This window comes from Pteropus vampyrus, unplaced genomic scaffold (genome assembly GCF_000151845.1).
Source record: "Pteropus vampyrus isolate Shadow unplaced genomic scaffold, Pvam_2.0 Scaffold118, whole genome shotgun sequence".
Taxonomy (NCBI): Eukaryota; Metazoa; Chordata; class Mammalia; order Chiroptera; family Pteropodidae; genus Pteropus; species Pteropus vampyrus.
This window is the reverse complement of record NW_011888899.1, coordinates 1,344,192-1,356,340: the sequence shown is the minus strand read 5'-3', so window position 1 is coordinate 1,356,340 and position 12,149 is coordinate 1,344,192. Positions and strand designations below refer to the sequence as shown.

The 12,149-nt window shown below is 58.1% G+C and overlaps 1 protein-coding gene across 1 annotated transcript in view; it reads right to left on the bottom strand.

The window, feature by feature from the left end:
- Window positions 1-10,094, bottom strand: part of PHACTR3 (phosphatase and actin regulator 3) — a 152,900-nt gene extending 142,806 nt beyond the window's left edge. Inside the window, exon 1 of the mRNA XM_011366030.2 lies at window positions 9,977-10,094. Coding sequence (XP_011364332.2) covers window positions 9,977-10,094 — 118 coding nt within the window. The remainder of the gene's footprint in view (window positions 1-9,976) is intronic.
- Between the last annotated feature and the right edge of the window lie 2,055 nt (window positions 10,095-12,149).

Sequence of the window (12,149 nt, the reverse complement as noted above, 5' to 3'; positions counted from 1 at the left end):
GGGAAGGCCCTGTTCCACCCAGCGGGAGTGACCTCCGGCCAGGAGGCACCTTCTTCCAGCATCGTGAGGGCACCGGCGGGAGATGTGGGCATCCGAAGCCTCGGAGCTGCTTCCCACTGTCATCGGCCCAAATGCCAGGGGTCTGCGCTGGCCTCGGGCGGCGGTGTCTCCAAAAGGGTGGGAGGCGCTAACTCCAGTTGAGGTTTCCGGGCTCACCCTGCATTCCAGGCACTGTGCTTAAGGTTTTACGGAAATCGACCCATCTCAACCGATCCTCACCAGCGCCCTAGGCGGGTGCTGCTGTGCGTACCCCTCATCTTGCAGGTGGGGCGCCTGAGGCTCAGAGGAGCCTGGTGGGTCTGGGAAAGTCACACGGTCTGACACCGAAGTGTCTGCCACCAGCTACCTCCCCTCCAGACCTTGTCTGCTCGCCTCCCAATGTCTCACAAGGCCCCGCCACGTCACAGGCAGTGTGACATTCTGATAAGAGCCTGACCGAGCCACTGTCCCTGGGGGCTCCCGGTCTGCCAGGGACAATGCGCCTGCTTTGGCCTGCACCGTGGCCCCAGCTCTCCACCCCTCCAGTATCTGCGGGCGACTGGCCTTCCTCCCACCAAAGGGAAGCACTTATTTCTCTCCTTGACTTTGAACTGGCCCAGGTGCACGCTAATGGAATTCGGCAGAAGTGAAGGCCCTGGGCCCTCAGAGGCTTCGTGCACTGGTCCCAGGAGGATGAGGCGCACGTGGGGACGAGCCTGGCTCCGCCCGCATCACCGACCCTGCCCGCCTGCAGGCACCGAGGTGCGGGCGCTCACTGCAGACCTGAGGTCCGGAGGTCGCCTCTGCAGCAGCCTGAGATACCTGGTAGGGAACAAAGTGGATGCAACAAAGAAGGGGACAAATCTGAGAGGACCGGCAACTTACTACATGTGGACCTGGTCGTTTTGCTTGTCAGAATGGAATGCCCCTCATCAGACCATGAGCTTCCGGGGCGGGCAACAATCCCTACAGCACCCCCACACCTCGCTCCCTGCACAAAGCGCCGCTCAGTGTGTCGGCAGAGAAACGCTTAATCATCGAAGGCTCGCGAGGCCAACGCGACCGAGTACGGCAGCACGCGCCTTCCACTGACACCCGTGCCACCCGGGGGAATTCGCCAAGCCTCTGTCCTCTCATGCTTCCATGCGTTGCCACCAGCACTTCATGAATATTTTAAGGCCGTCTTCTTTTGTATGTAAATCCATTTAAATTTAAAAGAAGACCATACACGACCACGCTCTGTGCGAGACCTGTGTCCCCGTCACACGTGAGTATGACAGGACAATAAAGAAAGTGCCAGGCAGACCCCAGCAGAGCAGCACCCAGGTGCCAAGACAGCCTTGGGGCTGGCGAGCGCTCCAGAGCTTTGCACAGAAGCCTCTGCTAACGAATGTGCCAAGGTCAGCAACAACTTGACGCATGTGACTGCAGAAACGACAGTCATCCCAGAATGAACGCTGCCTGAGACAGTGTTTTCCTGCCAAAGGAAAGTGGAAAGATAATTTTTGGCACATCTTCCCAACTTTATTTAAATCCCCTGAGCTAATGACTAAGACAAGGCAAAAAGTGTGCCCGCACATGGATCCAAACTTGCAAGAAGTAGGAACCAAAAACTAAATAATAACGCAACGCATCGGCGAGTGTACCGAGCCCAGCTGTGACTTTGTTGCATTTAAGACAGCTGCATGACAATGTGTGCTAAATGTATTTTTAAGTCGCGCAGCCACAGCTCCCACCCTCTGCTCCTTTCTTGGCAGATGCGTCTCGTGGCCCCCAACGAATCGACGGCAAGTCTACGTTTGGGGCTGTGCTCATTAGATAAGGGGCGCTGCCAAGCTACCCATCCAGGGGACTCGCTTTAACAAACGGGGACACCGGCCCCAGATTGTTAAAGATGGGACCTGGAATGACTCTGCTGATGGCTGATTCTCTGCCGTCACCTTGTCTGGCTTTCAATAAATAAATCTTGTTCTCGTGGCCATTCTAGTTAAATGAACTGGGAAATGGAAGCGGACGTCTGTGTCTGTGTGTTTATGGGACCACAGACAAGTATATGTCTAGGGGATGGATTGCTTGACCCAGGAATGGGATGAAACGCACGAACCTGTTCCATCCAAAGACCAGGCGGCCTTCCAGTAAGATACCTGAGGCCAGCAGGTGGGCGGGGCAGAGAGTCCCGGGGCAGACAGGGTGTGTGCTGGGAGAGTGAGTGGGGCAGGCAGGGGTGGCAGGGCATCGAACTCACCTAGACTCAAATTCCTCTTCAAGCCACCTCTTCGTACATGCGAAGAGTAACCCACAGCAAGGTCACTCAGACGCCCTGGCCCCCTGACCCTCCGACACCACCTCAAAGGTTTAGAGGAAGATTGAACAGAAAGAAGCATCGCGGCCCCAGAACTAACACGCGCATTTCCACTGCAGCCATCGGTAATTTACCAGGCCGTCAGCTCCGTGTGGACCGGGGAGGGAGCTTGTCGAAGTCGTATTTCCCTGATAAACATTACTACACAAAATCGGGACGGACACAGCGTTCAGGCCTGAACCACAGGTCTTAGTCCAACCTTTAATTCCTCAGTAACAAATTTCGTAAAATGAAAAGCGCTTCTGCCTTCCCGAGATTCTCTCTTTCGACGAGCGGCCTGCGGGCCACACGCGGCCCCGGGCGTGTTGGCTGGGGTCACGTGTTCTGCTTGTTTTCCCAGCGACACGGACTGCAGTTGGCTACCCAGTAAGTCACACTCTCTCTCCCCTTCTTTTGTTCCTGCTCTCGTTAGGGGCCGCCACGCAGGTATCTGAACCCCAAAACAGACAAACGGAACTCCACATTTCCCAGCCCCCTGTTGCTGGGAGTGGCCACGTGATACCCTCTGGCCAAAGGTGCACGTCACCGACGGGGGCTCCCAGGAAAGCAAGGTCCTGACCGAGCAGGAGGACGCCCCCTGACCTGTTGGCATCCCCTCTTCCTGCCCAGAAAGCATACTTGCTTCTGAGGTATCTTATCACCCCATCTTATAACCAGGAGCGACAAGGAACCTCAGAGCCTGACCCCGTGCCACGGAAGCCGGTGTGCCGTCTGCACTTCCAGTGAAAGAAAAACTCTGTCTCATTATAGCCAGTGTTATTTAGGTTTTCTATCACAGGAAGCCAAACCAATCCCTAACTGATAAACTGGCCAAAATTTAAAAATAACATTTCGCATAAAATTTCCAGCATCTCTCTGAAAATAGGATCCTCTGGCCACCTGGGCCCACAGTCCCTACGCAAGCAGGGACGTTCCCTGACCCACCCACTGCGAGAACGCTGGCCCCCGTGGACACGGCAGCGGGGACCCTGTGTCAAACAACTTTCTGGGGCATGAAGCAGATTCCAGCTCTCGAACTCCACGCCACGGGCCTCAGATCCTCTGCTGCACACTGGTTCTGTCCACGCTCTTTTCCTCGGCCTCTGTTTCTATGACTGTCGTACCTCCGCCCCCCATGCCTGGGCCTGGCTGCTGCAGCTGGCACGGCCACCCCACAGGCCCAGTGTTAAAACAGCTCACCTGTGTCCTTCGCAAAGGCGCCCGTCCTGCCTTGAGGAAATGACACGCAGAGAGGCCGCCCGGCTCGGCTCTGACACGCGGGCATCGGCGGGGAGCGGGGACCGTCTCTCTGTGGCCACCCACCCTGTCCACCACGGTGTCTGCTGCCCCCCGACTTAGTTAACGGAAGATGGACGCATCTCAAGGTGATTACGAGGGGTCTGAGGAGACACCTGCCTTCTCCGAGCTGCGAACCAACGACCGTGTCTCAAATTTACTCCGTTACAGACAAAAACTCCATAGTCCTCGTCTGTAGGATTTAGGGACAGTGACTTACCACCACGTTATACACAGGAAACGGCGGTGACTTGCCCAACGTCACACAGCACGTGGCAGAGCGAGGCCTGAGACCCGCCCGCCCAGCCCCGGGCACAGAATCTCTTCGGGTGACCCTGTCGTCTGATTAATCAGAGAGACCCATCCGCCCGAGGCCGGGAAGGGCGTGTTTTAGGATCTCTGGCGAAGCTCCCAGAATTGAAACAAATTAATCCTGTGTGGTCGAGAAGTGGTCTCTGTTTGCGTGTCCCCCGCAAGGGCATGAGATGGTCGGACCGAGGGCGGCCGAGGGTCTCCCCCGCTCTGGGCCAGTGCTCAGCGCTCGCCCTTCACGCCCCGGCACACCCGCTCACTCGACACCATCCGGCGGGGGACGGCCAAGTGCAGCACAGCCAAGGACAGGACGAGGCCCCGCCTTCAGGGGCTTCCAGTGCAGAGCCGTGCTGCGGGCAGCCGTCTGCCGGGACAGAATGTCCTCATTCCGAACGTTCTCGTCCTGACCTATCCGCTATGGCAGCCACCGGCCCCATGTGGCTACTGAGCCTTCGAAATGTGGCCAGTGCACCCGAGGAGAGGAAGTTTTAGTTTATTTAATGTGGATTTAAATTGCCACAGGTAGCTAACGGTTACTGTACTGGACAGTGCTACCTGGAGAGAGAGACGGATAATAAGCTAGTCAGTCAAATCAAGAGTGAAATCGCTTCAGAGTGACGAGCGAGGATTGGAAATGGGCTGACATGATCAAGAGGACCGTGGGGAGGTGGCAGAGCTGGGGCTCCGTGGAGGCTGGCCTTCTCCCGCTAGAGAGCCATGCCTGGCACTTGAGAGGGTCCCAGGGACAAAGCCATCCCTTGACAATGCCACCTGTGTCCTGTTAGGGCGGGAACAGAAACTCCAAAAGCGCCCGATCATTTTCTACAATGAACGTGCGATGCTTTCATCATCAGAACGAACTCTCAGTTTTTAAACTCCGTCTTGTTTCAAAGCATCCAGCTTTTATTTTTAATAACCCCGAAGAAACTGACAAGGTCATTACTGCATAGTCCAACTGCTAAATAAGCCATGCAGACACTGCGCAAGGGGCCAGCGGAGACCCCCAGCACACAGGACTGCAGAGGGAGCATCGCGTTCCAGGAACAGAGCTGGGCAGAGACACAGGACTGCAGAAGGCGAGGCCCCCTCCTCACCCACCGGGCAGGGGCACTAGCCACAGGCAGAGGCCAAGGAGGGGCTGGCCAGGGTTTACACTTCAGGAAACTTCCTGTGCTGCGGGGGAGGGGCAGGAGGAAGAAAAGCCCCCTGTGACTGGGGCTGAGACTGTCCGGAGGGGGGGGGGGCATGGGGAGGGGGTGGGAGGGCCCCCTCGGCCAGCGGCTGTGGGCCAGGGCAGCGTGAAGACGGTGTGCTGGCCGGGGAAGGGCAAGCGGCCACTGGAGCGAGGACCAACACGCTCGCCTGCGGTCTGGGGTGTGACTTGTCTGTGTGTCCACCTGCAGCTCAGTGGGAAGTGGATGCTGTGAAAGGCACCTCCCTCTCAGGCAGCAAGGCCGAGGTGGGTCGTGTGACAGCGGCTTGTCCACGGTCGCCACCCAGTCACCCTCTCTGGCTATAACTGAGACGCTTGTCCACAGAGGCCCCAACGAGCCGGCAGGAGGGCCCAGCCGCCTGGCCAGCCCACGCCTCGTCAGCTAGACATGGTGTCTGGGGCTTGCATCCACTGGCTCCCCAAAGGCCCACTGAAGCCTCCCATATGTGGTCTGTGCCAGGATCCAGGGCCAGAGGGGGACAGCCCGCAGACAGTGCAAGGGACCCGAACCCTAGGTAGAAATGAGCACCAAGAGCCAGTCAGGACAGAGGGTGGGGCCGGGGCTGGCTGGGGCGGGGCGGCCACTTTAACTGAATAGGATGGACAGACAGGAGCACCTTCTGAGGTGACACTGGCCGGAGGCCTGAGGGAAAGGGGCCAGCAGGACACAGAGGCCTGGAGCTCAGAGACCAGGTGGGTCACTGCAGAGCCCACATGGACACAGAGACACAGGGAAGTTGTTGGCGGGGGACTGAGACCATGGCCGAGGGCTGGGTGCAGTGGTTCCCCAGGTGTGGTCACCTGGCCAGCGCCATCAGCATCACCTGGTATCTGCTGGAAACACACCTTATCGGGGCCCCCAAGGATATGCTGAGTCAGAAACCCTGGGGGTGGGGATAACAAGCTGGCAGGTGATGCCCACGCACACTCGGGTTTGAGAATGGACAGCCTAGATGAGCAGCACTCCAGGGAGATTTGCCCTCGGGGGACACTTGGCAAAGCCTGATGACATTTTTGGTTGTCACCACTAGGGGCTGGGGTGCAACTGTCATCTAGTGGATAGATGCCAAGGATGCTGCTAAACATCCTATGATGCACAGCATGGCCCCACAGCAGGGAAGGACGTGGCTCCAAATGCACCCAGACTGGGACACCCCGCCCTGGATCAAGGTCCCACGCCTGCTTGTGCTCACACCCTCCTGAGCAGAATCTTCACAAAGGCGAACCACAAGGCCAGAGAGAAACGTTTTTAAAAGACATCTCAGGTGACTCTGGGCCTAGTCTCTGCTCCTAGCATCTGGGAACCAGGGACACAGCCCAGAGAGAGAGCCGGCAGCAAAGACAGCACTGCGGGAACCCCAGTGCGTGGACGGGGAAGTGGGGAGAAGCATGGCCGGCAGAGCAGTGTGCCACAGCCAGGGGCCAGGGCAGTGAGGGGACAAGACCCAGGAGGCCGAGGCGGCGGCATGGGACTGGGCAGAAGGAGGTCACAGAGCACCTTCTCCCTGTGGGATCAAGGCCAGGGCAGGCCCCCGGGCATGGAGGGACAGACGCCCTTCCTGCAGCCTGGGAACAAATGAGGGTCCAGGACACCAAGCTCCTGGTGAGTTTGACTTCTCCGAATAGAGGCGAGGTCAGAGGGATGCTGCCTTACCTTTAAAACGTTAATTTGGAGAGAAGACCTAAACTGGGGGTCTCCTGCCTGTGGGAACACAGTGAGGATTTACAGGGGGAAACCATGTACGAATGCAGACGGAATCATTAATGGCGCAATGATGTATAGACAGGTTGGCCCCGGGGGAAAATCTTTCATCCCTGCCACACAGCCCACGGTCACAGACGTGGCCCCTGAGAGATGTATTGCACTGATAAGACCACGAAAAGACACTCCAGCTCACCAGCAATCAAGGAGCCACAAATTAACACAGCGAGACGCCATCTGTCACACCCCACGCCAGAGAAAACCTGATTGATGAACTCAGGTGTCGGCAAGGCTTCGAGAAAGGGCACTCTCAGAGATTCTGGAAGGAGTGTCAGTTGGTACGTTTTTCCAGGAGGGTATTATGGGAATAAAAACTGTGCTCCCTGGGACCCAGACATCCCACACGCCGGGACATGACCTGGAGAGCATTCACAGGTGAGCACAAGGAGGCTCTGCCCGAGGAATCACCACCGCGTCGCCCGTTACGGGTAAAACTGAAAACAACACAAATATCTAATAGCTAAACGGTGAAAATGTATTCATTGCACTACTGCATCTACCAAGAGAGAGGGGCATGGCGACACCCCCTGTGGTGAGACCTTCGACACCAGTGTCGTGTCAAGACACCAATCGAAGAAGCTTACGTGTGGCATACTCGTGTTTCCTTAAATGCCTTTCCTCGAGAACGTGTCGATGTAAACAGGCGGGAAAAGGTGCCGAAGACGCGCAGATAACCGCTGGAGAGCGAGAGAAAGCGGTGTCGCCGTGTACCCTCCGATGACGTTCTCGGCTTTTACTAAGACGATATTGATGCGTTGAAAACGGATTTAGGGGTGAAGGGTCAATGTCACCTAGGGCTGTTTTATAAAAGTAGAGACCCTAGGAGGAAGCAGGCGGCTCTTCCCCTTGACGGTGGACAGGTAAAGACATCCCAAAGGGACAGCAAGAGAAGGAATGGGACTTTTCGGCCGAGTGAAAAATGACTCAGGTTGGTGGGCTAAGTGACCTGAAACACCAGGCTCTCTGAGAGAACCTGGAACAGGCATCACGAGAAGATGCCGTCAGGATCGACGGGGAGCAGAGTCGTATAAACCATTGGAAAGCAAATTTTCAATAGTTCCATTCAAAGAGAAGCATGCGCTGAATCAGAAGTGAGTCCCCCGTCGGAAGAGGTATGCAAGCACAGGCCAAGCCAACCAGGAAAGACAGCTGTGGAAATGCTCCCCCCGTCCACCCCTCCTGCTTCAAGCTCCCAGATCACTTCCAACCTGAAGATTCTGACACCCTTTCTGCCAGAATGCGTCCACTCAACACCACCCCTAAACACTCCGATGCCTGATGCTCTTCCCTGAGGCTCCACCACTCACAGAATCGTACGCGCTACAGACTTTCCACCTCAGACACCTGCTCACTGGATCCCATTTCGACCGTTCGAACCAGAGACTAACTCAGGCGTTTGTCCTCCCCTGGTATCACTTAATCACGGGCATCCAAGCCCTTCCGCCCCCTCCCTGCTGGACCAGCATCGGCCACCTGCTGAGCCCGCTGTTCCCACCCACGAAGCCATCAACTCCCAGACAGCCAAAAAGCTAAATTCTCCATCATTTCCGTTTCAAGTTTGCTTCCCTTTACTGCCAGGGAGACAAAAGGAGCTGGGAAGGATTCTCTCGTGACGAGCCACTCAACTTCCATAATTGGAACATCATGGAAGCGCATCTCCAGCACAGGGAAAACCGCTCCAACATGGAGCGCTGAGGGCTTAATCCCTGATTTCTAATAAAAAGATGAATTAAAGCCTTAGGGGTCTGCTCATGGCAGCCTCTGCTCAAAACTCCAAAAAATGAACTCGCCCTCCCAGACAGCGAAAAGGCCAGGATTCCTTGCACTGGTACCTTAGTTTGACTGAATGAGACAGTGTCAACAGCCCTAACAAAGAAAGCTTGCGAGCCTTGCATGGGTTTATTGTTTAAAATTTCAAATTGGGCCCTGGTGCCCACAGAGCTGCCTTTAATGGGTCTTTCTTTGCAGTTAAGACAGGAAAGACCCACTGTTCCAGCGAGTGGAGAAATCGCCTCTCACAAAGCCACATTCACCCGGGGACCATCTCGACTTTGATGCCCACCAGGTATTGTGGCCGGGTCCCCATTTGGGGTCCGTGCATTTAGAGAGAGGGCGTCTTCAAAGGAGGGTGAGGGCGACGATTGTCCACAGAATCTGCGAAGGGCTGGTGCCTCCCTAAGATCGGATGCTGAGTCCCATGGCTTGATACCAAAACACCAGCTTCCATTCTTTTTCTGAAGCCTGCGTTTCAGAAGCTCAGACTTCTCCCTGTGAAGTGAAAATTGCCTTCTGGTGGAGAGAGGTTTTAATGATCACTTTGCTTCCTGCGTCTCCATGGCGACAGGGCGCGCAGCCCACCCCCCTCCTGCTTTATTAGGCCTTTCTTCCTCTCTGGAAAGTAATCAATCAAGACACATAGACGCCTTTGTGACCGGATTTATCACCTAAGCCATCGACGCTGCCGCGGAGGTGGGGGAGTGGACGACACCGGGCGGGGTCCTGGCGCTCGCCCTCCGCCCCCCTGCTGGCAGCTCCGGGAACACACCTGTCCCGGCAGGCGGGCGGCGTGCCCAGGTGCGCCGGCCCCGCCTGAGGTGGGCGCCCAGAGAAAGCCACTCTGAGGTGGCCCCTGGGGCGCTGCCCCGCCGGGGCTGGGACACCGGGCCACCTGAGCTGGGGGCGCAGGGGAGGGAGGCAGAGCTCCGAGCCACCGCAGGTCTGACACTCTTCCCCCGGCTGGTCAGCACCCGAGGAAGGGCGGTCCCTCGGAGGGGACAGCGCTGCCCCCCAGCCGGGCTGATGCCCAGCGCCCGGCTCTACCCGGGAAATCGCTTCCTCTCCGGACAAAGGGCTCCACGGCGCCGCGGCCGCGTTTCTGGGGACGTGAACTGTGGAGCCCGAGCGCCCGGCCCGGACGGGGCTCCCCAAACGCAGGCGGGGGCGCGGAGCAGCGCCTGGGAGTGCGCCCCGCGCCGCCTGCCCCCGGCCGCCCGCCCCCGCCCGGCCCCGTTACCTGGGTTCTCCCTGGCTTCCGCGGAGGAGGTGGCGGAGGACTCGGTGAGGACGCTGGGGTCACTCTGCGAGCGGCCCCGCGACACAAGGCAGCCGCTCCGGTCCTCGGACGCGGCCATGGGCCCAGCCGGCGCGGGGGCAAGTTGGAGGGAGCCGCGTGGAATCAGAGCATCCGAGGCGGCCAAGGTCACTGGCGAGGGGGCTGGAGGGGGCGTCTTTTTAAAAAGGAAAATCGAAAAGGCCAAGGAAATGGAAGCAGCCGGAGGACGAGGCCGGGGCCGCTTCAGGGCGGGGAGACAATGGCCTCGCGGCTGCAGCGAGGCGCATCCCGGCGCGCGCGGCCTCGCGCTGTTATTTATTCGTGTTTATTCCCATTCTTCAGTCTCTATTCCAGGGGAAAAAAAAAAGTTGAACTAGGAAATAAAAACTTTTTCTTGTGTTTATTGCGTGCTTGGGGCAGGGGGTGATGTCCAGGAATTTCTAGGGGCGCTCCCTCCCCCCACCCCACCCCCCACCCCCCCGGGGAAAAAAAAAGGAAAAAAGAAGAATTTCAGCTCTTGCAATTGCTTTAATCTGAAAGCTGTTCTTGGAGCATCTGTTGGAAAACATTAGGATTCTCCCATCATGCCGCGCGAGAGGAGCATGACGTCACGGGAGGGGAGTGAGAATGAGCGCGGGGATGGGGAGGGGTCTCAAATACCTGGACTGCACGCCGCAGCCCTGGAGGTGGGGGCTGCATCCTGTGTTATGAACCGCCCGCCCCCACCCCCACCCCCACCCCCACCCCAGTAGCGTCTAGAACCCGGAACGCTTCCGCGTCCCTCTCCCTCCCTCTCCCCATCGCGAAGGGAGACGACCCTGAGGGCGCCTCCCTTGGAGGCAGGGCCAATCCCTGGGCAGCTGAGGCAGCCGGATTCCTGCGCCGTCCTCTCCTGGGGACGTGGAGGCCAGCGGGTCCGCCTACCCAGGCTCCACAGTGCGGAGCGCTCCCAGGCTTTATCCCCGCCCACCTCGACCCTCCCCACTGCCCACGCCTCCTTCCTCCAGACCCTCAGCCCCAGGCCTGGGAGGGGAGCGGCAGAGGGGCACCTGATGTCTTCCCTGGAGGCTTCCCCAGCGCCCTGGAAGAAGCTGATGGGGCCAGGCACGAGAGGTGACAGCCCTTTGGGCTGCCACTTACAGAGGTGTCCTCCAAGGTGCCGAGCCATTCTCACACTTCTAGATTGCGAGGGAGGGTGCGGGCGGTGCCCACACCTCCAGCTCCAACGCAGGCTGCAGCTGTGTGCGGGTGGGCTGGAGCCGGGATGGCCTCAACCCTGTTTCCGCCTCTTAAACACCCCAGGGGGCAGACGCCCCTCTGAGTCCTCAGGCAGATGACCAAACAGGCTCAGAGGAGGTCCCTGCTAGGGTTCCACAGCTGGTGACCACAGAGCAGGGCCTGGGCCCTCCCCAGGGCAGCAGGTAAGGCAGGGCAGGGGTGCAGCCGGGGGCACCCTGGCAGTGTTGAATGGAACCCCAGTGAAGGGCTAAGGACAGGACCAGAATGTGGGGAAAACCTGGGGCCGGTCCTCTTCCTCGTGGAGCTTCGGGCTCCCTGCAGGAGTGGCCTCCAAACAAAGCATGCATTCATGCATTCATTCATTCATTCATTCATTCACTAAAAACACATGCGGAGAGCCTAGTGGGTGCAGGGCACCAGAGCAGGCATTCGGACCCAACAGAGAACAAATGCAGAAATATCCCCAATGGGTCTTCCAATAGGGAGAGGGAAGCCGAGAACGGTCGCCAGTAATCCAGTAGGTACCCCCCAAAGCATTAATTACAGTTGGCAGTGGATGCTCGGATCCAGGGCAGGGCATTTTATCAGATGCTTTTCGTCCACATTAAATGCTGGATGGTGACAGGCCCAGCTCTGGGCTCCTTCCTGTCAGGGCCCTATCAGATGCAACTACTTTAGTTTCCACCTTAGAGAAGAGGGCAACTCAGTGAGGTGAGCGCACCTGCCCAGGTCACAAGCCAGGATGTGGCAGGGCTGGGATACGGCTGAGGTTCTGGGCCCTAGGTGGCTCCAAGGGGGTCCCTGGGCAGGGTTCATAATCCACTCCCCAACCACACCGCCAGCCCCTCCCTCATCTAGGTGGGAAAGCCTCTGGCTGAGCCAGCCAGCAGGGCAG